Source organism: Ranitomeya variabilis, chromosome 1, assembly GCF_051348905.1.
Source record: "Ranitomeya variabilis isolate aRanVar5 chromosome 1, aRanVar5.hap1, whole genome shotgun sequence".
Classification (NCBI taxonomy): domain Eukaryota; kingdom Metazoa; phylum Chordata; class Amphibia; order Anura; family Dendrobatidae; genus Ranitomeya; species Ranitomeya variabilis.
In genome coordinates, this window is record NC_135232.1 from 93,610,767 (window position 1) to 93,637,635 (window position 26,869).

General features: G+C 41.9%; 1 protein-coding gene across 1 annotated transcript in view; it reads left to right on the forward strand.

Annotated features, from left to right (window-relative positions):
* SHISAL2B (shisa like 2B) overlaps positions 1 to 23,613 on the forward strand; it is a 192,621-nt gene extending 169,008 nt beyond the window's left edge. Inside the window, exon 3 of the mRNA XM_077286100.1 lies at positions 21,572 to 23,613. Coding sequence (XP_077142215.1) covers positions 21,572 to 21,705 — 134 coding nt within the window. The 3' untranslated portion in view covers positions 21,706 to 23,613. The remainder of the gene's footprint in view (positions 1 to 21,571) is intronic.
* The last annotated feature ends 3,256 nt before the right edge of the window (positions 23,614 to 26,869 follow it).

Below are 26,869 nucleotides of genomic sequence, written 5' to 3' on the forward strand. Positions count from 1 at the left end.
GAAACGCTTCAACGGATCCTGGTGATTCTGACATTGTTTTCTCGTGACATATTGTACTTTATGATAGTGGTAAAATTTCTTCGATATGACTTGCATTTATTTGTGAAAAAAACAGAAATTTGTCGAAAATTATGAAAATTTAGCAATTTTCAAATTTTTCGTTTTTATGCCCTTAAATTAGAGAGTTATATCACATAATATAGTTAATAAACAACATTTCCCACATGTCTGCTTTACATCAGCACAATTTTGGAAACATAATTTTTTTTTGTTAGGGAGTTATAAGGGTTAAAAGTTGACCAGCGATTTCTCATTTTTGCAACAAAATTTGCAAAACCATTTTTTTTACGGACCACCTCACACTTGAAGTGACTTTGAGGGGTCTATATGACAGAAAATGTCCAAAAGTGACACCATTCTAAAAACTGCACCCCTCAAGGTACTCTAAACCACATTCAAAAAGTTTATTAACCCTTCAGGTGCTTCACAGGAATTTTTGGAATGTTTAAAAAAAATTGAACATTTAACTTTTTTTTCACAAAATTTTTACTTCAGATCCAATTTGTTTTATTTTACCAAGGGTAACAGGAGAAATTGGACCAAAAAAGTTGTTGTACAATTTGTCCTGAGTACGCCGATACCCCACATGTTGGGGTAAACCATTGATTGGGCACATGGCAGAGCTCGGAAGGGAAGGAGCGCCATTTGACTTTTCAATGCAAAATTGGCTGGAATTGAGATCGGAACCCATGTCGTGTTTGGAGAGCCCCTGACGTGCCTAAACAGTGGAAACCCCCACAAGTGACACCATTTTGGAAAGTAGACCCTCTAAGGAACTAATCTAGATGTGTGGTGAGCACTTTGAACCTCCAAGTGCTTCACAGAAGTTTATAATGTGGAGCCGTAAAAAAAATTAATATTAATTTTCACAAAAAATGATCTTTTTGCCCCAAATTTTTTATTTTCCCAAGGGTAGCAGGATAAATTGGACCCCAAAAGTTGTTGTGCAATTTGTCCTGAGTACGCTGATACTTCATATATGGGGATAAACCACTGTTTGGGCGCATGGCAGAGCTCGGAAGGGAAGGAGCGCCATTTGACTTTTCAATGCAAAAGTGGCTGGAATTGAGATCGGAACCCATGTCGTGTTTGGAGAGCCCCTGACGTGCCTAAACAGTGGAAACCCCCACAAGTGACACCATTTTGGAAAGTAGACCCTCTAAGGAACTAATCTAGATGTGTGGTGAGCACTTTGAACCTCCAAGTGCTTCACAGAAGTTTATAATGTGGAGCCGTAAAAAAAATTAATATTAATTTTCACAAAAAATGATCTTTTTGCCCCAAATTTTTTATTTTCCCAAGGGTAGCAGGATAAATTGGACCCCAAAAGTTGTTGTGCAATTTGTCCTGAGTACGCTGATACTTCATATATGGGGATAAACCACTGTTTGGGCGCATGGCAGAGCTCGGAAGGGAAGGAGCGCCATTTGACTTTTCAATGCAAAATTGGCTGGAATTGAGATCGGAACCCATGTCGTGTTTGGAGAGCCCCTGACGTGCCTAAACAGTGGAAACCCGCACAAGTGACACCATTTTGGAAAGAAGACCCCCTAAGGAACTTATTTAGATGTGTGGTGAGCACTTTTAACCCCCAGTTGTTTCACTAAAGTTTAGAATGTAGCGCTGTGAAAATCAAAAAATCATTTTTTCTTTCCACAAAATGATGTTTTAGCCCGCAATTTTTTTTCCCCCAAGGGTAACAGGAGAAATTGGACCACAAAAGTTATTGTCCAATTTGTCCTGAGTACGCTGATACCCCATACATTGGGAGGAACCACTGTTTGGGCGCACGGCAGAGCTCGGAAGGGAAGGAGCGCCGTTTGAAATGCAGACTTAGATGGATTGGTCTACAGGTGTCATGTTGCATTTGCAGAGCCCCTGATGTACCTAAACAGTAGAAACCCCCCACAAGTGACCCCATATTGGAAACTAGACCCCCCACGGAACTTATCTAGATGTGTTGTGAGAACTTTGAACCAACAAGTGTTTCACTACAGTTTATCACGCAGAGCCATGAAAATAAAAAATATTTTTTTTTCCACGAAAATTATATTTTAGCCCCCACATTTTTATTTTCCCAAGGGTAACAGGAGAAATTGGACAACAAAAGTTGTTGTCCAATTTGTCCTGAGTACGCTGATACTTCATATATGGGGATAAACCACTGTTTGGGCGCACGGCAGAGCTCGGAAGGGAAGGAGCGCCGTTTGAAATGCAGACTTAGATGGATTGGTCTGCAGGTGTCATGTTGCATTTGCAGAGCCCCTGATGTACCTAAACAGTAGAAACCCCCCACAAGTGACCCCATATTGGAAACTAGACCCCCCACGGAACTTATCTAGATGTGTTGTGAGAACTTTGAACCCCCAAGTGCTTCACTACAGTTTATAACGCAGAGCCGCGAAAATAAAAAATATATTTTTTTCCACGAAAATTATATTTTAGCCCCCATGTTTTTATTTTCCCAAGGGTAAGGCTGGTTTCACACTTGCGTTTTTTTTTAAAAACGCATGTGTGAAAAAACGCATGTAATCGCGGTAAAACGCATGCGTTTTTTTAGATGCATGCGTTTTTATAGAAAAACACAAGAAAACAAGAAAAAACCAAAAAACCCTAACCCTACCCCTACCCCTAACCTGAAATACGTGGCACTGAAATACGTGGCACTGAAATACGTGGCACTGAAATACGTTTATATACGTATATACGTATATAAGTGCCACGATATTTCAGTGGCCACGTATTTAAGTGCCACGTATTTAAGTGCCACGTATTTAAGTGCCACGTATTTCACGTAAATGCCACGATATTTCAGTGCCACGTATTTCACTGAAATACCGTGGCACTTAAATACGTGGCACTGAAATATCGTGGCACTGAAATACGTGGCACTGAAATACGTGGCACTGAAATACGTGGCACTGAAATACGTGGCACTGAAATACGTGGCACTGAAATACGTGGCACTATGACTGTCAGAAAATGTTCATTAAACGGTTAGGGATGAGTTTAGGGGTAGGGTTAGGGTTAGGGTTTGGATCCCTTTATCACCTTGATGGTGGTGGGTGACTTTTCAGTGTGTGTTCTGTTTTTTTTCTATAAAAACGCATGCGTTTTTAACGCAAACAAACGCGTTGAGATCGGACGCCATGTCGCGTTTGGAGAGCCCCTGATGTGCCTAAACAGTGAAAACTCCCCAATTCTAACTGAAACCCTAACCCCAACCCTAACCCTAGTCCTAACCCTAGCGCTACTTTCACACTAGCGTTTTTTTGCATACGTCGCAATGCGTCGTTTTGGCGAAAAAACGCATCCTGCAAAGTCATCTGCAGGATGCGTTTTTTCCCCATAGACTAACATTAGCGACGTATTGACACACGTCGCAAGCGTCGTGCGACGGTTGCGTCGTGTTGTGGCGGACCGCCGGCAGCAAAAAACGTTACATGTAACTTTTTTTGTGCTGACGGTCCACCATTTCCGACCGCGCATGCGCGGCTGGAACTCCGCCCCCACCTCCCCGCACCTCACAATGGGGCAGCGGATGCGTGGAAAAACAGCATCCGCTGCCCCCGTTGTGCGGCGCTTGCACAGTATGCGTCGGTATGTCGGGCCGACGCAGCGCGACGGCCCCGTACCGACGCTAGTGTGAAAGTAGCCTAACGGGAAAATGGAAATAAATATATTTTTTTAAATTTTATTATTTTTCCTAACTAAGGGGGTGATGAAGGAGGGTTTGATTTACTTTTATAGCGTTTTTTGGGCGGATTTTTATGGTTGGCAGCCGTCACACACTAAAAGACGCTTTTTATTGCAAACAATAGTTTTTGCATCACCACATTTTGAGAGCTATAATTTTTCCATATTTTGGTCCACAGAGTCATGTGAGATCTTGTTTTTTGCGGGACGAGTTGACGTTTTTGCTGGTACCATTTTTGGGTACATGACATTTTTTGATCGCTTTTTATTCCGATTTTTGGGAGGCGGAATGAACAAAAACCAGCAATTCCTGAAATTCTTTTAGGGGGTGCGTTTATACCGTTCCGCGTTTGGTAAAAAGGATAAAGCAGTTTTATTCTTCGGGTCAGTACGATTACAGCGATAACTCATTTATATAATTTTTTTATGTTTTGGCGCTTTTACACAATAAAAACTATTTTATATAAAAAATAATTGTTTTTGCATCGCTTTATTCTGAGAGCTATAACTTTTTTATTTTTCTGCTGATGATGCTGTATGGCGGCTTTTTTTTTGCGGGACAAGATGATGTTTTCAGCGGTACCATGGTTATTTATATCCGTCTTTTTGATCGCTTGTTATTCCACTTTTTGTTTGGCGGTATGAGAATAAAGCGTTGTTTTTTGCCTCGTTTTTTTTTTTTTTTTTTTACGGTGTTCACTGAAGGGGTTAACTAGTGATATAGTTTTATAGGTGGGGTTGTTACGGACGCGGCGATACTAAATATGTGTACTTTTATTGTGTGGTGTTTTTTTTATTTAGATAAAGAAATGTATTTATGGGAATATATTTATTTTTTTTTTCTTTATTTAGGAATTTTTTTTTTTTTTTTTTTACACATGTGGAAAAATTTTTTTTTTACTTTTTTACTTTGTCCCAGGAGGGGACATCACAGATCGGTGATCAGACCGTGTGCATAGCACTCGGTCTGATCACCGATGTGCCAGGCACATTGCAGGGGCTTGCCGGCGCCTGCTATGAGGATTCTCAGCAGACGCCGGCAAGCAGGGTCATCTTATGACCCGGAAGGAGTCCTGCGGCCATCTTGGATCCGGGGACTCCTTCCAGGTCACCGGAGCAGCGCGATCTCATCGCGCTGCTCCGGTGGGAGAGCGCAGGGAGCCCCCGTCCCTGCGCGATCCCCCTCTATGCCGCTGTCACTATTGACAGCGGCATCAGAGGGGTTAAATGCCCGCGATCGGCGACAGCGCCGATCGTGGGCATTGCTGCGGGGTGTCAGCTGTCATATACAGCTGACACCCGCACCCGATCACCGCGGCGCTCAGCGTGAGACCGCGGTGATCGGGGCGCCGTACTAGTACTGCGGCTGTCAGTAATGCAGTGCCGGCAGCGCAGTACTAGTACGGCGCATGTCGGGAAGGGGTTAATACAGGTGCTCATTAGGGTGGAATCACAGCAGCATATGGCATCCGATGTGATCTGCCAATGATACTTGGCTCTTGCTCTGCTGTGAGTGTGAGCCAAGTGTCCGTGCTTCAATGCTCTCGCAGCACAGGTGTGGAGGAGATGGAGAAATTAATTTCTCCATCTCCTCAATGGTCTGACTCGCCGTGTATCAGACTGCAACATCTGCTGAGAAAAAAAAAAAACTACTGCACACGGACAGCAAGTGAGAGGAGAATCAGACCACTTTTGTGGAAGAAAATGGAACAGTTTTTTTTTTATACTCTTTATTAGTCCATGTGGCAACATTTCACTTCCATATCAGAGAAATGTTCAGTTATGGATCCGAAATGTTGCCACATGGGCCAATAAAGAGTACGCTACTTTTCTCACAATTAATCAGAGTGATAGATAGACAGATACACACATACATAATAAGAATAGATACTGAGAATTACACCATTTATGCAGGACAGTAGAAGCATACACAGCTCCACAATATACCGTATATACTTGAGTATAAGTCGACCCAAGTATATGCCGAGGCACCTAATTTTGCCTTAAAAAACTGGGAAAGCTTATTGAGTCGAGTATAAGCCAGGTATGCATTGTCCCCACATCCCCGTCCTTGTATGCATGGCTCCTTATCCCCATCCTTGTATGCATGGCTCCCCCGTCCCTGTCCTTGTATGCATGGCTCCTTATCCCCGTCCTTGTATGCATAGCTCCTCATCCCCATCCTTGACTGCATGGCTTCCCCGTCCTTATATGTATGGCTCCTTATCCCCGTCCTTGTTATGCATGGCTCCCTCGCCTCTTATTCCCATTTTTGTATGCATGGCTCCTTATCCCCGTCCTTGTATGCATGGGCCTCTTATTCCCATTCTTGTATGCATGGCTCCTTATCCCCGTCCTTGTATGGCTCCTTATCCCCGTCCTTGTATGCATGGCTCCTTCATTGTTCATGTATGCATGGTTCCGATAAAAAAAACAAACAAACACATCCTACTTACCTTCCCTGCATGCCCTCGCGCAGCATCTCGTTCTGGTGCCAGCAGCTCCTGTAGCCGGGTGATCACGTGTCCCCCACTCATTAAGGTAATAAATATTTACCCACGCCTATGGGAATGGAGAGGGGTGAATACTCATTACCTTAATGAGCGGAAGACACGTGATCGCTCGGCCTGAAGAACTGCTGGCGCCGGAACGAGATGCAGCGAGGGTGTGCAGGGAAGGTAAGTGGGATGTGTGCTGGAAGGCTGTGGCTGTGAACGCTATAAGAGAAATGAATATTCATTGCCAGCGCAGTGAATATTCATTTCTCCTTAGCAGCGGCCCAGGCTTTAGCCACAGCCCCCACCGTTTTTTTGGGACAACGACTCGTATATAAGCCGAGGGGGGTGTTTTCACACAAAAAAAATATGCTGAAAAACTCGGCTTATACACGAGTTTATACGGTATACTACAATCTATTAAATACACAGCGGCATATTATATACCGTGTTAAGGAATATAGAGCAGTGTATATATTATATAGTGTAGAGATGTGGCAGCAGTGTATATATAGTGTGAATTCCACACTATATACATAGCGCCATACTATATAAACATCTCTACACTATACAAACATCTCTACACTCTCTCTCTCTCTCTCTCTCTCTCTCTCTCTCTATATATATATATACACACACACACACATCTCTACAATATACGGTAATTAGGACAGCATTATACTATACTAGATGGTGGCCCGATTCTAACGTATCTGGTATTCTAGAATATGTAGGTAGTATATAGCACAGCCCACGTACTATATTGCACAGTCACGTAGTATATAACACAACCGGCGAAGTATATAACATAGCTGCGTAGTATATAACAGAGCCAAGTAGAATATAACAGCACAGTGCACGCAGTATATAGCACAGCCACGTAGTATATAACACAGCCACGTAGTATATTGCACAGCCACGTAGTATATTGCACAGCCACGTAGTATATTGCACAGCCACGTAGTATATTGCACAGCCACGTAGTATATTGCACAGCCACGTAGTATATTGCACAGAGCACGTAGTATATTGCACAGAGCACGTAGTATATTGCACAGCCATGTAGTATATTGCACAGTCACGTTGTATATTGCACAGTCACGTTGTATATTGCACAGCCACGTAGTATATTGCACAGCCACGTAGTATATTGCACAGCCACGTAGTATATTGCACAGCCACGTAGTATATTGCACAGCCACGTAGTATATTGCACAGCCACGTAGTATGTTGCACAGCCACGTAGTATGTTGCACAGCCACGTAGTATATTGCACAGCCACGTAGTATATTGCACAGCCACGTAGTATATTGCACAGAGCACGTAGTATATTGCACAGAGCACGTAGTATATTGCACAGCCATGTAGTATATTGCACAGTCACGTTGTATATTGCACAGTCACGTTGTATATTGCACAGCCACGTAGTATATTGCACAGCCACGTAGTATATTGCACAGCCACGTAGTATATTGCACAGCCATGTAGTATATTGCACAGTCACGTTGTATATTGCACAGTCACGTTGTATATTGCACAGCCACGTAGTATATAACACATAGAAGTAGTATATAACACTTCGCATAGAGTATATAACACAGGTTACGTAGTATAAAGCATAGCGATTTAGTGTATTGCCCGGCTACATAGTGTATAGCACAGAGATGTAGTATATAACAGAGCCCACGCAGTATGTAACACAGCCCACGTAGTATATAGCAATGTGGGCACTATATGGGTGGTAAAAAAAAAGAATTAAAATAAAAAATAAACATATACTCATGTTCCGAAGGCCCCTTTAAGTCCTGGCGCCTCTGCGGTGCACGCGGCGGCTTCCGGTCCCAGGGTTGCTATGCCCTTAGGACCTGGGATGACGTCACGGTCACATGACGTCATTCCAGGTCCTGCGTGCATCGCATCCTTGGCATCCGCTTGCACTGCCATGGACAGCGGGCGACGTCGGAAGGTGAGAATAACCATTTTTTTTTAATATTATTATTATTATTATTATTATTTTTAACATTAGATCTTTTTACTATTGATGCTGCATGGGCAGCATCAATAGTAAAAAGTTGTTCAGACATGGTTAATAGCTGCGTTAACGGAGTGCGTTACACCGTGGCATAAGGCGGTCCGTTAACGCTGCCATTAACCCTGTGTGAGGGCTGACTGGAGGGGAGTATGGACGGGACACTGAGTGCAGGGCAGTAAGCAGCGGCCATTTCGCTGCTGGACTGTGCCCGTCGCTGATTGATCGTGGGCGTTTTGCCAGGACCAATCAGCGACTTGGATTTCCGTGACAGACAGAGGCCGCGACCAATGAATATCCATGACAGACAGACAGACAAAAAGACGGAAGTAACCCTTAGACAATTATATATATAAAGATTATGATGCACACATCACATAGGAGACACCACGACTGCTGAATATATATTACATTGAAACTACTGTATATACAATATATAGCTGATACTGCGACCGATGTGTATAGTTGTAGTATCACCTATATATTGTATGTGATACTGTGACTGGTGTACACACATTATATAGATGAAACTGAAAAAAAAAATAATATTATATATATACATATATATATATATATATATATATATATATATATATATATATATTAGACACAGATAGATAGTGCGACTATACACAGCAGTATCACCTATACAAAGTATATGCAGTAGTCTATACATTATACAGGTGATACTGCAAATGTTGGATACACATTATATAGGCGATACTGCTACTGCTGTATAATGATAGTATCACCTATATATCATGTATACAGCAGTCTATACTGTATATATATATATATATTATATACATTATATAGGCAATACTGCTACCAATGTGTATATACGTTATATATAGGTGATACTGTTGTGTATATATGTACGTGTTTGTGTGTGTATATACACACCAGTATCGCCTATATAACGACATATATACACAGCAGTATCACCTATATACACACATCAGTGTACACATCAGTAGCGGTATTGCCTATATCATGTGTATAGACTGCTATATATACATTATATAGGTGATACTGATGTATATAATCACTATACCACCTATGTAATGTATGTATAGCAGTCTACATCTTATATAGGTGACACTGCTACTGATGTGTATATACAGTACCTTATATAGGTGACACTGCTACTGATGTGTACATACGTTATATAGGTGATACTGCTGTGCATACATGTACATATATGTGTATACATACGTGTGTGTGTGTATATACACACACACTGCAGTATCACCTATATAACGTATATACGCATCAGTAGCAGTGTCATCTATATAAGATATAGACTGCTATACATACATAATATAGGTGGTATAGTGATTATATACAGCAGCATCACCTATATAATGTATATATAGCAGTCTATACACATTATATAAGTGCAACTGCTGTACATACATTAAAAAAATCATCTTGGGACTCACCCAGGTCCCTGAGATGGGGGGGGGGGGGGGGGTCGGGAGGATGAAGAGCTGAGGTGGGTCGGGTCCTGTCCAGCGTCGGCGGTGAAGACGATCCCAGGCATTGGTGAGCAGCAGTCTTCTCTGACGCTGGTACAGGCCGGCCAGCGTCAGACAGTCAGGTGGAGGCGCCCTATGCGCGCCGGACTTTTCAAATATCTCCATGTGCGCGCGTGGTCTCCTGCTTGCCCGCGCTGACACTGGCAGCAGACGAGCACGCGCAGGACTCAGGACCGCGGCCGTGCTCGCGCACTAGCGTGGGCCGCCGCGGCACTTATCAGCTCGGGCAATGCGCGCACACAGGACCTGGCTGAGTTTTAAAGGGCCGGCTGGAGGGATTCGGAGCGCTATGTATTAAAATCGCTGCCGGTCCTCCAGCGGCCCTGTGCACCTGCTCAGGCACCGGCCCGGGGGGCATATGCATTCCTGCAACCCGGGCCAGTCCGCCCCTGCCAATGACCATTTGGATGATCCAGAGAAGGCATGGGAGAAGGTCATGTGATTAGATGAAACCAAAATAGAACTTATTGGTATCAACTCCACTAGTCTTGTTTGGAGGAAGAAGAAGGATGAGTGCAATCCCAAGAACACCATCCCAACCATGAAGCATGGCGGAGGAAACATCATACTTTGTGGGTGCTTTCCACAAAGGCGACAGGCTAACTGCATCGTATAAAGGAAGGATTGATGGAGTCATGTTTCGCTGGATTTTGGCCATCAACCTCCTTTCCTCAGTAAGAGCATTAAAGATGGGTTACGGCTTGGTCTTCCAGCATGACAATGACCGGAAATACACAGCCAGGGAAAAAAGGCGTGGCTTTGTAAGAAGCATTTCAAGGTTCGGGAGTGGTCTAGCCAGTCTCCAGACCTGAAACCAATAGAAAATCTTTGGAGGGAGCTGAAACTCAATGTTGCCCAGTGACAGCCCTGAAACCTGAAAGATCCATAGAAGATCTGTATGGAGGAGTGAGCCAAAATCCCTGCTGCAGTGCGTGCAAACTTGGTCAAGAACTACAGAAAACATCTGACCTCTAATTGCAAACAAGAGTTTCTGTACCAAATATTAAGTTCTTTTTTCTATTGTATCAAATATTTATTTCATGCAATAAAATGCAAATTATTTATCTAAAAATCAAACAATCTGACTTTCTGTACTTTTTAAAAAGATTTTGTCTATCACCGTTGAAGTGTACCTACGATAAAAATTACAGACCTCTTCATTTTCTTGTAGGTGGGAAAGCTTGCAAAATCGACAGTGTAACAAATACCTTATTTTTCAGATTATAAGAAGCATTTTTTTCCTGAAAATTTTGGAAGAAATGGGGGTTTATCTTATTATTCAAATATACAATACCAGCTGGGGTTGAGCAGGATTCCAGGGTCACTGCTAGCTGAGGTAGGAGTAGGGCAATGCTGCGGGTCTCAGGCTGGGAGGAGGGGGTATTCGGAGGTGCAACGCTGCGGGTGTTTGGTGGCACGATGGCTCTGCTGACATTTTGTTAAAGCCTGGAGTCCCTGCACTTCCATGGTTTACATAGCGGTGGACTCCGTGAAAATGGCTGGCGGGAGGCGGCGCATGTGCAGATGAAGATCTTGGGATTACGGTAGATTAAATCTTGGCACCAAGATTGCCATCTGCACATGCGCTGCCCCCGGCGGCCATTTTCGATGCTTCACAGAAGACGCGGGGTCCCGTTCGTTGCCATGATGACCTGGGTCACTTGAACTAGAAAAGTTGCTTGATCATGCTCAGTGCACGATCAGCAACTTTGTCAGTGCAGAGCTTACAGTTTGCATAGCACAGTGATGCTGCTGAATCCCCATGCTATACAAGCGATCATCCTGCAACAAAATGATAGTGCCATAGTGGTAAAAAGTAAATAAAAAAAAAAAAAAGTAAAAACCTTTTTTTAAAATAATTTTAAAAATATTAAATAAAAAAATCAAAAGATATTGTATCTATAAATATATATTTGTATGAAAAAGAATGCGAACTATAAAAGCACACATATTTGGTATTACCATGTCTGCAACAACCCAACCTGTAAAACTATCCCACTAGTTAACTCCTTTAGTAAACAACATAAAAAAGGCAAAATAATGCTTTATCATCATACCGTTGAACAAAAAGTGGAATAAAACGCGATCAAAAAGATGAATATAAATAAACATGGCACCGCTGAAAACATCATCTTATCCATGCAAAATACCAGCCACCATACAGCTCATCAGCAAAAAATAAAATATTTATAGCAAAAATAATTATTTTTTCTATAAAATAGTTTTTATTGTGTAAAAGCACCAAAACATTAAAAAATATAAATGTGGTATCGCTGAATCGTACTAACCCGAAGAATAAAACTGCCTTATCAATTTTACCACATATGGAACGACATAACCGCTGAATTGCTTTCCTGAATTGCTGTTTTTTTGTACTTCTGCCTGCCAAAAATCTGAATAGAAAGCGATCAAAAAATGTCATGTGCCCGAAAATGGTACCAATAAAGAGTTAACTTTTCCCGCAAAAAACAAACCCTCATATGACTCTGTGGGCCAAAATATGGAAAATTATAGCTCTCAAAATATGGTGATGCAAAACTATTTTTTGCAATAAAAAGCATCTTTTAGTGTGTGACAGCAGTCAAACATAAAAACCCGATATAAATCTGGTATCGCTGTAATCGCACTGACTGGGAAAATATAGTAATCTAATCACTTAAGCAGCAGGAGGAATGGGAATAAAAAAATAAATAAAACCAATTGTTCACCTGTTGTTGATTTTTTCATTCTGCCTCCCAAAGATACTGTAGATGTAAGGCTCGGCTCACATTTATCCTACACTTTGCACTGAGCACTTGCACCGGGGGTTTCCATGTAAATCTCCGAAATACGTGATTCAGACGGAACGTCTAGCAAAAGATTCCCCATAATGAGGCAGATTGAGGCACTGTGGATGCTGTCTGACCTGTGATCCGGTGGTGTCTGTCATTTTAGGATTGAATATAAGTGCCGTCAGCCACAGTTTTGTACACTTCTGAAAAGAACGACACAGCTGAACAGAGGCCAGATGGAGTCGAGAATAACTCTGCTGCCTCATTATAGTGAAAGGATCCTTTGGTAGATATCATTTGAATCACATCACTCAGAAATTTTAGATGGAAACCCCAAAGTAAGTGGTCAGCATAGAGCCCGGATAAATGTGATCCAAACATTATGTAAAATGTTCCCAATTAAAACTTCAACTCCATCCACAAAAAAAAAGCAAGCCCTCACTCAGGTCTGCTATCTGTTAACAGAAATATAGGGGGCTTCCGCATTACTGGTAGCACAAAGGCTCAGGAAAAGCAAAATGGCTCTTCACCCGCCAAAAGAAAGTCATCAAATTATCCACTCCCAAATCCAAATGCCCCCTCCCTTCTGAGTCCCACAGTATACCTAAACCACATATAGCATCCACATTTGGAATTTCTGAAGTGATGAGAGCCTGCCTATCTTACGGGTGCATGCCTCAAGAAGCACGGGCTGGACATAACATACTGGTGACTGCAACGTACTGGTCACTACAATCGCAGTTTGCAATTTTCACTCGGCAACATTCATTAATGCTTGTTTCTCGTCACTACACCTGTAGATAGATTCCCCAATGAGTATAATTTCCAAAATGGAGTCACTTGAGGGGGAATACTTCTTTTCTAGCAATTAGAGGCTCTGTATATGGAATCTGAAAACTGTTTTAGGAACATCTGCGCTCCAAGAGGCAAATAGCGCTCCATTCCTCCCAGGTCTCTCTGCCCAGTACTGTACAGTCACATATGGGGTATTGCACCGTTCAGTAGAAATTGTGGGGCAAATCTTGGTGCCATTTTTACCCACTTCTTGTGTGAAAATGTAAAATCAGGGGCTAAAACAAAATTTGGGTGGTAAAAATGTAGTTATTTTTTCTTCACTGCCCCATGGTATAAAATTCTGTGAAATACCTGTGGTGTCAATATGATCACTGCACCCCTAGATGAATTAATTGAGAGGTGTAATTTGTAAAATGGGGTCACTTATGGGGGTTCTGCTCTTCTGGCACCTCAGGGGCTCTACCAGTGAGTCATGGCACCTGCAAACCATAACAGTAAAATATGGCACTTGTTGCTTTCTGAGCTTTGCACTGTGCCTGAAAAATATTTCCCGATTACATGTAGGGTATTGGTGCACTCAGAAAAAAATGGACCTCAGTTTATTGTGCAAAAAATTCCTATTAGAAAAATTAAAACTTGGGGCTAAAACAACATTTTTGGTAAAAATGTAATTCATTTTGTCTTCACGGCTCAATGATATAAAATTCTGTGAGGCACATGTGGTGTCAATATGATCACTGCACCTCTAGATGAATTCATTTGGGAGTGTAGTTTGTAAAATGAGTTTACATATAGGGGGTGTCTGTTGTTCTGGCCCTCAGGGGCCAACGCGACATGGCACCCTCAAACCACTGCAGCAAAATCTGAACTCCAATATTGCGCCTCTTCCCTTCTGAGCTTTGCACTGTGCCTCAAAATCAATATTCCCCACATATAGGGTATTGGCGTACTCAGGAGAAATTGCAAAACAAATTCTATGGTTCAATTTCTCCTGTTACGCTTATGAAAATTAAAAATTGGCATTTTTGATAGGAAAATCCATTTTTTTTAATTTTCACGGCTCAATGTTATAAACTTCTGTGAAGCACCTGGGGGTTCAAGGAGCTCACCATGCATCTAAATACATTCTTTCTAGTTTCCAAAATAGGGTCACTTCTAGATGTTTCCATTGTTTAGGCACATCAGGGGCTCTCCAAATGGGACATGACGTCCGCCAATTGTTCCAGCAAATTTTGATTCCAGGAAATTTTACATTCAAAAAGTGAAATGACGCTCCTTCCCTTCCAAGCCCTGCCATGTGCCCAAAACAGTAGTTTACTCCCTCATATGGGGTAACGGAGTACTCAGGAGAAATTTCATAACAAATTGTATGGTACAATTTCTCCTATTACTCTTATGAAAATGCAACATTTGAAGCTAAAACATATTTGTGGGAAAAATTAGATTTTTTTTTATTTTCATGGCTCAACGTCATAAACTTCTGTGAAGCACCTGAGGGTTCAATGTGCTCACCACACATCCAGATCAGTTCCCTGTGGGGTCTAATTTCCAAAATGGTGTCACTTGGGGATTTTAGGCTCATCAGAGGTTCTCCAAATGTGACATGGCATCCTCCAATTGTTCCAGCAAATTTTGCATTCAAATGGCGCTCCTTCCCTTTCGAGCTCTGCCGTGCACCTAAACAGTGGTTTCCTCCCTCATATGTGGTATCAGCATGCTCAGGAGAAATTGCACAACAAATTTTGGGGTCCATTTTTTCCTGTTACTCTTGTCAAAATAAAAAAATTTGGATCTGAAGAGAATTTTTTGTGGAAAAAAATTAAATGTTAATTTTTTTCTCACATTCCAAAAATTCCTGTGAAGCACCTGAAGGGTTAATAAACTTATTGAATGTGGTTTTGAGCTCCTTGAGGGGTGCAGTTTTTAGAATGGTGTCACTTTTGGGTATCTTCTATCATATAGACCACTCAAAGTGATGTGGTCCCTAAAAAAATGATTTTGTAAATTTTGTTACAAAAATTAAAAATTGCAGGTCAAATTTTAACCCTTATAACTTCCTAACAAAAAGACATTTTGGTTCCAAAATTGTGCTGAAATGTTGCTTATTAACTATTTTGTGAAACATCTCTTTGATTTAAGGGTATTAAAATTCAAAGTTGGAAAATTGCAAAATGTTCTCCAAATTTCCATTTTTTTCACAAATAAATGCATGTCATACTGAAGAAATTTTACCACTAACATTAAGTACAATATGTCATGAAAAAACATTCTCAGAATCACCGGGATTTCTTGAAGGGTTCCAGAGTTATTACCTCATAAAGTGACAGTGGTCAGAATTATAAAAATTTACCTGAAAAACGATGAAGGCGGCAGCAGGTGAGTATTAGACAGGGGAAATTACAGCGGTGAAAAAAAAATGCTGGTGGGGTGCTTTAAAAATAACTTTAATTGTGGGACAACCCTCTTTAAGGGTGTCTGTTTTGGGGTCTGTATTTGTTTAAGTATAGACCCAGATAAATACACACCCTATAAGGAAATTCAGACCTTAGGCCACACGTTAGGGTACCGTCTCACTATACGATTTACCAACGATCACGACCTGCGATACGACCTGGCCGTGATCGTTGGTAAGTCGTTGTGTGGTCGCTGGGGAGCTGTCACACAGACCGCTCTCCAGCGACCAACGATGCCGAGGTTCGCTGGTAACCAGGGTAAACATCGGGTTACTAAGCGCAGGGCCGCGCTTAGTAACCCGATGTTTACCGTGGTTACCAGCGTAAAAGTAAAAAAAAACAAACAGTACATACTGACCATCTGATGTCCGTCAGGTCCCTTGCAGTCTGCTTCCTGCTCTGACAGTGCCGGCCGTACAGTGAGAGCAGAGCGCAGCAGTGACGTCACCGCTGTGATCTGCTCTCACTTTCCGGCTGGCAGACAGACAGAGCGGGAAGCAGACGGCAAGGGACCTGACGGACATCAGATGGTGAGTATGTACGGTTTTTTTTTTTTTACTTTTACGCTGGTAACCAGGGTAAACATCGGGTTACTAAGCGCGGCCCTGCGCTTAGTAACCCGATGTTTACCCTGGTTACCAGCGAACGCATCGCTGGATCGCTGTCACACACAACGATCCAGCGATGACAGCGGGAGATCCAGCGACGAAAGAAAGTTTCAAACGATGTGCTATGACGTACGATTCTCAGCAGGGTGTCTGATCGCAGTAGCGTGTCAGACACTGCGAGATCGTAACGATATCGCTAGAACGACACGAATCGTGCCGTCATAGCGATAAAAATGCCACTGTGTGACGGTACCCTTAGACTACACACCCTGAACCAATACTGACCCAGCCTCCTAAATAAAAAGTAACCTCAAACCAGATCCCAATAGTTAAATCACACCTCAGAGCAGCTGCCCTAAACAAATGTAAATGCTCGAATAGACTGCTGAAGTAGTACAGACCCGAGTCTGTCAACTAATACAGACATCCCTACCCCCTAAATATAGTATATACAATGCAAAATATAACGTTTGTCAGCTCCTCCTAACAAAGTAAAAGAAATGGAAAATTTCAAATGTGCTGTAAATGCAAATAAACGCGAATGATGCAGCAGCACTTTATAAGCACCAATATACAGTATACTGTATGCAAACATGTAACATTGTTTTTGATTTTTAGAATGCATTACTGGACTTATAAATTTGAGTTTTAATCAAACTGTGTAAGCGCATCAACAGAACAACATTTACAAATATGAATTAAAGAACAGACTCTGAAAACAAACATTAACCTTAAATCGGACTCATTAAATAAATAGACCCACACCAGACTCCCTAAACTAATACAGAATCCAGATAAGACTTGCTAATCAAATACAGAACCCAAACAGAAAAACTTAAGTACAGACCCCCATACTAGAATCCTAAACTAATACTTAGTCCAGATGAGACTTAATAAGCAAATACAGAAACAGAACAGAGCCCACTAAATAAGTACAAAACACAAGACCATACCGATAAACTAATACAGAGCCCAGATAAAGAGCCCAGATAAGACTTGTTAAACAAATACAGAACCAAAACAGAACCTGCTGAATAAGTACAAAACCCAGACACATAAATTAATTCAGAGTCCAGATTAGACTGGCTAAGCAAATATATAACATATTAAAGAAGTACAGATGCAAGACTAGACTTCTAAACTAAGACAGAGCCCAGATAGAACTTCCTAAACAAATCTAAAACTGGAATGTATTAAAGTATAAACCCCATTATTTATTGCTAAATAAATACAGAACCAGAACAGAACACACTAAATAAGTTCAGACCCCAGATCAAACATACAGACCCCAGACCAGACCCCTAAACTAATACAGAGCTCGATTTGCAAATCAAATATAGAACCAGAAGAGAACCCAGAAAAAAAGTACAGATGCCTTAGCTAATACAGAGCTCAGATAACATTTTCTAAACAAAGATTGAAGCAGAAAAAAACCCCAGAACAGATGTACAGACCGCAGATCAGACCCCTAAATTAATACAAGCCCGACTTGTCAAACAAATATAGAACTAGAAGAGAACCCAATAAAAAGTACACACCCCAGGCCGAACCCTTAAGGCCCCGTCTCACATAGCGAGATCGCTAGCGAGATCGCTGCTGAGTCACAAGTTTTGTGACGCAACAGCGACCTCCATAGCGATCTCGCTATGTGTGACACGTACCAGCGATCAGGCCCCTGCTGCGAGATCGCTGGTCGTGTCGGAATGGCCTGGACCTTTTTTTGGTCGTTGAGGCCCCGCTGACATTGCTGAATCGGTGTGTGTGACACCGATCCAGCGATGTCTTCACTGGTAACCAGGGTAAACATCGGGTTACTAAGCGCAGGGCCGCGCTTAGTAACCCGATGTTTACCCTGGTTACCAGCGTAAATGTAAAAAAAAATAAACAATACATACTCGCCTTCTGATGTCCGTCAGGTCCCTTGCCGTCTGCTTCCTGCTCTCACTGACTGCCGGCCGTACAGTGAGAAGTGAGAGCACAGCAGTGACGTCACCGCTGCGCTCTGCTCTCAGTGTACGGCGGCTCAGTCAGTCAGAGCAGGAAGCAGACGGCAAGGGACCTGGACACCGAAAGGCGAGTATGTACTGTTTGTTTTTTTTGGTAACCAGGGTAAACATCGGGTTACTAAGCGCGGCCCTGCGCTTAGTAACCCGATGTTTACCCTGGTTACCCGGGTGCTGCAGGGGGACTTCGGCATCGTTGAAGACAGTTTCAACGATGCCGAACTCGTTCCCCTGATCGTTGGTCGCTGGGGAGAGCGGTCTGTGTGACAGCTCCCCAGCGACCACACAGCGACTTACCAACGATCACGGCCAGGTCATATCGCTGGTCGTGATCGTTAGTAAATCGCTAAGTGAGACGGGGCCTTTAAGCTGATGCAGAGCCCAGATAACATTTGCTAAGCAAACATTGAACCAGAAAAGACCCCAGAACAGACGTACAGACCTCAGACCAGACCCCTAAACTAATACCAAGTCCAGATAAGATTTTTAAACAAATACAGAGCCAGAACAGAATCCCCTGAATAAGCACATAGCCCAAACTATACCCATAAGCTAATACACACACTAGGCTCGGCACTGCAAACACCTATGTTCAGCTTTGTGTTTTTTCATTCCTGGGCACAGATTTAGTTAAGAATTTTGGCACTGCGACTGGCATCATGGCATTGTCTGCGGGAGTGGAGGGGTGGATGGTGGGAACTGCCTAGGAGCAAAGGAGACAGCAGGACACAAAAAGGTCTCTAGGAGGTCTCTTTTTTTCATGAGAATTGGACAGTGTAAATTTAATGACAGCTCTGTTGCGTTTAGATAAGGTACAGTAGGATAACGCCACCAAAGACACAGGTACAGCTTTGTATGTATTTCTCATGCCACGGCCTGGTCTCTTTCAGAGAATTTGTACTCTCTCGCTTTCTGGAGACTTCATTCAACTTCTATATTGTCCTATACGGATGTCCCAAAGCACATATACCCCTATGCAGTATACAGGCCATACAGGAGAGGGTTGCTCACAATTTAGCCACTCACAGGAATCTTTTTTAAAAATAAAAAATATTGACCACATTTTTAATAAACTAAACACATTTCTCTTCTACAACCTTGCCATATATCTAATTAATGAAACTAACATCAAATAAATGAAACGTTCCCTTTACGTCCCATGAATTTATTCCTTTGTGTAGAAAACTGAAAATTATAGTGACCTTAATTAACATTAGTCTCAAAATGTCAGTTTGTAGAAGTAAAATATCATTACACACAGAATGCTCACGGTGCCCTTAGTATTGCTATAAGAAGGTTGTACAGGAGATATATGACGTGTGCTGTTCTTTCTATTTTGGAATGTTATAATTATTCTGTGGAAATAAACAGGTTATGATGAGATTTTTATTTTTCCATTGTGGTTGGATAATTATCGCTTTGTGTTTTTGTTTTTCCTCCTGAAACATTTTCAACATTAAATTGACACATTTACTAATTCATTAGCACATGTCCACGCAGACAAAGGAAATATAATAGTTGATTATGTACATACGCCTAACAAAAACAGAACATAATAGCCTCCGCAAGGAAAAATTACAGTGCCTTGCAAAAGTATTCGGATCCCTGGAACTTTTCAACCTTCATGCTTCAAACATAAAGATACCAAATGTAAATTTTTGGGGAAGAATCAACAACAAGTGGAACACAATTGTGAAGTTGAAAAAGGTGGCGCAGCAAAGTATTAAGTTAAAGGGGCCGAATAATATTGCACGCCCCACTTTTCAGTTTTTTATTTTCCACAAAAATTTAAAATAACCAATAAATTTCGTTCAACTTCACAATTGTGTTCCACTTGTTGATTCTTCACCAAAAATGTACATTTGATATCTTTATGCTTGAATCATGATATGTGGGAACAGGTTGAAAAGTTCCAGGGAGCCGAATACTTTCGCAAGGCACTGTATCATGGGGCAAGTAAAATGACCGGTCATGAGCGGGACTGACGCAAAGGTTTTTTAGAAACAATCGTGTTTACCAAAATTTACAGAACTTAATTAAGCATGTAATATTACAAATAACCCCTTAAAGGGAATCTGTCTCTAGGTATTCCCAATTTAAAGAACAGACACCCCCTTTAAGGCCTCTTTTACAGTATTCTAGTAAGGGGTATGTAAGTTTCCAACCCCTCCTGCATAGCACAAAAAAGACCTTTTATTATACCCCCATAAAGTGCGGTCTAGTTCAATGGGTGTTGCTGGTCTTGCTTTGGTACCTCCTTTCATATCACAATTGCTATCCTCCCACCTGCTTCATGTGGATGGCAGGACCTACATCATCCACACAATGTCCCCCAATCATGATCCTGTGCAGACACACTTCTCTCTGCTCCGCTGAGAGCAGAGTAAAGTACTGTAATGCGCATGCGCCGGGAAAGGCCAAAGAGGACCATTCACCCATAATCAAAGCCGGAGCATGCACATTACATCACTTTACTCTGCCCTCAAGAGATCACGAATAATGTGGGGAGGACAGTTTCTGCACATTTTTATTCCATGGACATCCCTTTTATTATTTTCAATACAGGGAACCTGTCAGCACATTTTTGTTACGTAAGACACTGATTTCAGCAATATGTCACTTATTAGGTTGTGTACTGTTGTTTCAGTACAATGAGTGTTTTCTCAGTATGAGATTAACACTACAGGAATAAAGGTCCTGTGCACCCTGGTCCAACCACGCCTTCACCACTGATCAGCAGCTGACTGTCAATAGACAATGTGCACATCTTTCCGAGCTCTGCTATATGCTGCATCTAAAAACTCTGATTGTGTCACAACTGCGGCATCCAGTAAGTTAAGTTACACATCGTTGGCTACATACAGTGTCACTTTCTCTACATTATGCTGCGCTCAGATTAGGTACCAAAACCATGGCGACACATTCACTTTAATACATTTCATGTCCCAAGTGGTTGATGCCTTCCCTTTAATTTGCCTTCCTTATAATTCAGACTCGACAATAAAATCATTTTTACATACTCATTAGATGTGTTTGAAAAGTAAAAGCGCGTTAATTCACAAATGTGAAATATCTACATAATAATGTCCAATTTTAAGTTAATACTGATGTTATTTTTTTCAGACAATCTGAAGAAAAAAGAAAAATCAGGATGCTCCGCTACTACTATGAATTCTACAAATGACATCCTCTGTGAGACTGACGGCATCGTGCAAGAGAAATTGGCTGAAGTTACAAATAATACCACCAAACTATAGCCTGACGGTCACCTGCTTATATTTTTTTTTAGTTTTATAAAAGGGAAGCAAAATGAATCACTAAATAAATGTGTTCTGTAAGTAATGGTGTGTTTGGGTACACCATTATTACGTATAGAAACAAACTCAAAAATTAAAAGGAAGTTATCTGGGGCAAAATGAAAACTACAATTTTCCTTTTAGTACTTCTACACACTAACAGAGTTTAATGCTTAATCTTTGATAAAATATAGTGAAAACTACTTATTTTCTTAGTCTTTCCAGATTCCCTCTATCTGTATTTGTAAGGACTCAAGAATACAAAGCTTAACCGGAGACATAGTTATAGGTATAGCAGAGATGGCGGTGAACCCTGCTGCCCTGGTCCATGAAAAGGACCAGGGACCCTTCTGCTACATTACATGCCAGCATTATACTTCCACATGTACAGTAGGTTGGGAACACTCTTACAGATTTTACTTTGGGACCCAATAGCAATACGTTCTGCCTCTGAGGCTGATGGCAGCTTTTGATGGTCACTTTCCTGCTGCAATTTCCATTGTACTTCATTATAAATCCTCCTGATTGCATAATTTTACTGGACCTTCATTGTAATATACACATAATAGGTGTCACGGGTATACTGTGACAAAGTGGGGTCAGATGATTACAGCGTCTGGTGACAAATACACCTGCGGTTGTGAGAACAGCTTCACAGTCCTATTAGCAGTTCTGACTTTCCTTGCTCTGTCTCTGCAAGGGTTATATGGTTTAGTTGGACTCCTGGAGTTCTGTCTTGTATGAGCTGTTCTGAGTTTGTTACTCCCAGAGGTTTAAGAACTCTCCTCCTTGCTTCTTTCTATGCCAGTGATAGCTTACCATTTCCTGGTATGGAGTTGAAGGAGAGATCAGATTTAGGAGCAAGCATTTGGAGTTGTTTTCAGGAGATTTCTGCATAGATTTGGTTTGTGTGTGTTGCTCCTAATCCTCTTCCCTTTTGGATTGTTCCACCTACTCCTCTCTGGATTTTCTCTCAGTCGTTTTGTGAGTGTATTTGTATGATGATGGTTTTCCATTATCCTTGTCTATTTTCCAGTGTCTGTCAGATTTGTGTTTGTGAAGGACATGCTGGAATTTAAGTCATGCCCAACAACTGTATCATATCATACTACAATCCTCCTTCAATATGTGTAGCTGTAACAGGACACCTGACTCCGCAGGTGTTCCAGCCTTCTCAGCTTCAAAGAAAAAATTCACACCCCCACCAGCTTAGCTAGTAACCAATCTCCTACAGGAACACCTCTTGCGGAGCCCATGTGGTGTAACTTTGTTCAGACAGCTAGGATTTCATAAAGAGAATATGGACTTATTGTACGTCCTAGCCACACATCAATTACATTTTCGAAATATCTGGAGTTATGTGGAGTTATGTAGAACAGCTAGTAGTAGCCAGGTAGCAAAACTGTGTTTGGTATCAACACATAGCAGAGGCCTGGCTGGATCCGATAGTGCCAAAACCCCATCCCTAGGACCGTCCATTAAGGAGGTATGACCCATCTTAATTTTTGGAGTTTTTAGCTGCTAGATGCAAGGGGAGGGGATTTAGATCCATTCAAGGGGGCAGAAGGGGAGTGACCCCAAGGGGTTAAATGCTTGTGTAAAGAATGGCCTATTGCTTCTCTCTGGGGATGTTGCGATGACCTATTGTGTGGGGAGAAGTCAAGGAACAGAGGGGACCACAAGCATCCTATGTAGCAGCCCCTCCCTCACAAGCCAAGCCTATCATCTGACTGGTAACTGACTCTTATATTCTGCATACTTTTGTACTACGACTATTTGTATTTGCATATCTGACCATTGTATATGTATAACCATTGTGTATATAGTGTTTTGTCATGTGTGCCCTTAAGTTGATTAAATACATAACTTAATCTTGGGCTGCTCTTTTATCTTGACCCAGGAATCCACACGTCCGTGTTCTCGGCTTTAACTTTCCAAGTAACCAGGGCTGGTTTTTCGCCTGAAAAAATTCCTAACCTTAAATGGACCGGGCTTATATCTAACAAGGAACTGGTGGCAGTCCTACCGGGCTGGCAGTGCTCTGTTTCACTGGTGCTAGTGAAAGGGGCCTCTAACCTGTCAGAGTTATGAGCAATTGTAGTGCCACGTGAGCGACTGCGTGGGCCACCCCCCTCACTGATTGTGCCTCCCTGGGCCCATGTGGACAAGGGGTTTCTGCATACAACTATGCCAAGCTGACCTTACATGTCCCCAGGGTATGCAGAATGTCACGTTGGTGCAAGTGAGGAGACAATACCGCATGATCCTTCTGATGGAAAAGTGATGTCATGCAGGGTGGGGAGGTGCAGATTCTTGATATGTGATTACAGAGATGGGATTCTGCATGATCGCTTTGTTCTATATGAGACCCCTTTTTCCCTGGAGGCTGCCATGTCTCTAGCAATCTGAGTAAACCCCCGTGTACCAGGGAGACAGAAAAAAAACTCCTCAACATTTGAGGGGTCAGGTATCAATGGAATCTAAAGCTGAGGCAGCCGAGGAACCTATGCAGTTGAGGGGAGAGTGATTTTTTGTAACAAGAATGGTCACTTTGTTGGCACCTGTCTATCCATATGTAGTCTCAAACAGCCTCCAGGAAACTAAGAAGCCCGAGTTGCGGGGAGGTTTCCAACCCAGTGGTACATATTTCCTCTGAGGCAGGTCACAATTCTTTTTACCTGCTGAGATCCATTTAGGCAAAAGTAAGGCGCTTATTTCCGCCTTTTTGGATAGTGGAGTGAGGTTTAATCTGGTTGACGCCCATTTTGTCCAGGACCAGGGCCTCAATCCTCATAAATTGTCTAGGGTTATACCTATAATACCTACTAACAGTTGGTTTTTCTGCTTTGCCATGTGTTCATGAACCATTGTTAATTTCTTTAGCCAGTAGGTGTGGATCATGTCTGGGCCCGCTGTTCATGTTCTTGACCCGCTGTTGGATGTCTGCTTTTGTAATGGTGACTGGTTCTTGCTCTAGGTGGTGGCTGTGTTTCATTCTCAGATCTTGTAGCCTCATTAGACTGGTGTTGTGTGTTTATTCCTTCTCCCATATGTTTTTCCACTATTGTTCAGCCTCTGCTCAGTTGCTGCCTTGGTGCTGTTACTGTGTAGTTGGGAGCACACAGTGGATGGTTCTTTGGAGAACAGGGCATTTATCTTCCTGGCCTCAACTTCTCTAGTGTATCTCTCCAGTCTTGCAGTGAGTGCTGTGAGCCTTTCTTTAGCAGTCTCTAGGGCTTCAGTTGGGGTCAGGCCTTTGTACTTGTCCAGCATGGTCTTATTCTTGATCTTTACACCCTTCTGTATTTCTGTTAGTTGGCTGATTTCCCTTCGTGTCACCTTGATCTTTGTCTCCAGTCTTCTTCGGGGGCAGATACACTTCTGTTGTTCTTGCTGGTTGTATAGCCAAGCATTTCCATGATTGCTGATGCAGTAGCATAGATTAGTTTGAGTTATGGTGGTACATATTGAACAGGGCATTTATCTTCCTGGCCTCAGCTTCTCTAGTGTATCTCCCCAGTCTTGCAGTGAGTGCTGTGAGCCTTTGTTTAGCAGTCTCTAGGGCTTCAGTTGGGGTCAGGCCTTTGTACTTGTCCAGCATGGTCTCATTCTTGATCTTTACACCCTTCTGTATTTCTGTTAGTTGGCTGATTTCCCTTCGTGTCACCTTGATCTTTGTCTCCAGTCTTCTTCGGGGGCAGATACTTCTGTTGTTGCATCTCTCAAAATTAGAATATCATCAAAAAGTTAATTTGTTTCACTTCTTCAATACAAAAAGTGAAACTCATACATTAGATAGAGTCATTACAAACAGAGTGATGTATTTCAAGTGTTTATTTCTTTTAATGTTGATGATTATTGCTTACAGCCAATGAAAACCCAAAAGTCATTATCTCAGTAAGTTAGAATACTTTTATAACACCAGCTTGAAAAAATTATTTTAACATCTGAAATGTTCGCCTACTGAAATGTATGTTCAGTAAATGCACCCAATACTTGGTCGGGCTCCTTTTGCTTCAATTACTGCATCAATGCGGCATGGCATGGAAGCAATCATTCATGATTCCTTCTGCCAACAAGCGTTTTGGAGATGGAAATGTAATTCTCCAGCAGGACTTGGCACCTGCCTACACTGTCAAAAGTGCCAATACCTGGTTTAAAAACAACAGTATCACTGTGCTTGATTGGCCAGCAAACTCGTCTGACCTTAACCCCATAGAGAATCTATGGGGTATAGTCAAGAGGAAGATGAGAGACACCAGACCCAACAATGCAGATGACCTGAAGGCTGCTATCAAAGCAACCTGGGCTTCCATAACACCTCAGCAGTGCCACAGACTGATCGCCTCCATGACAGACCACATTGATGCAGTAATTGATGCAAAAGGAGCCCCGACCAAATATTGAGTGCATTTACTGAACATACATTTCAGTACGTCAACATTTCGGATGTTAAAATATTTTTTTCAAGCTGGTGTTATAAAGCATTCTAATTTACTGAGATAATGACTTTGGGTTTTCAATTGCTGTAAGCCATAATCATCAACATTAACAGAAAAACAGAAATAAACACTTGAAATACATCACTCTATTTCTAATGAGCCTATCTAGTATATGAGTTTCACCTTTTGTATTGAAGAACTGAAATAAATTAACTTTGTGATTATTTTCAAATTTTGTGAGATGCACATATATATATATGTGTGTGTGTGTGTGCTGAGTCACTCAGACGCACAGGCAGAGTGGTGCAGCAGGTAAATTGGTAGGGGCTCCAGCTCATGGGCCTCATGACGGCAGCCTGGTCTGCTGCTATAGGCAGTATGCCTATATACCTCACTGTGGGGGCAGTTGCCCTTTTTTTGAGTAAATAGATTTAGCCTTTCTTTGAGTGTGGAAGTGTGAGGGAGGAGAAGTAGCTCATAAGAGGAGAAAAAACTTATTTATATGATAACATATATTAAAGTTTCTTAAATCTACTTATGCTTGTACTTTTTATTCATTCAAAGTAGGTTGAACATACAGTTCCAATTTAAAAGAATAGCTTTATTTAAAGTGAGCAGAACACATTTGATGTCTACAAGGAATCGATTTTACAATGCTGCTCCTTTTCAGGTGTGACAAAAGC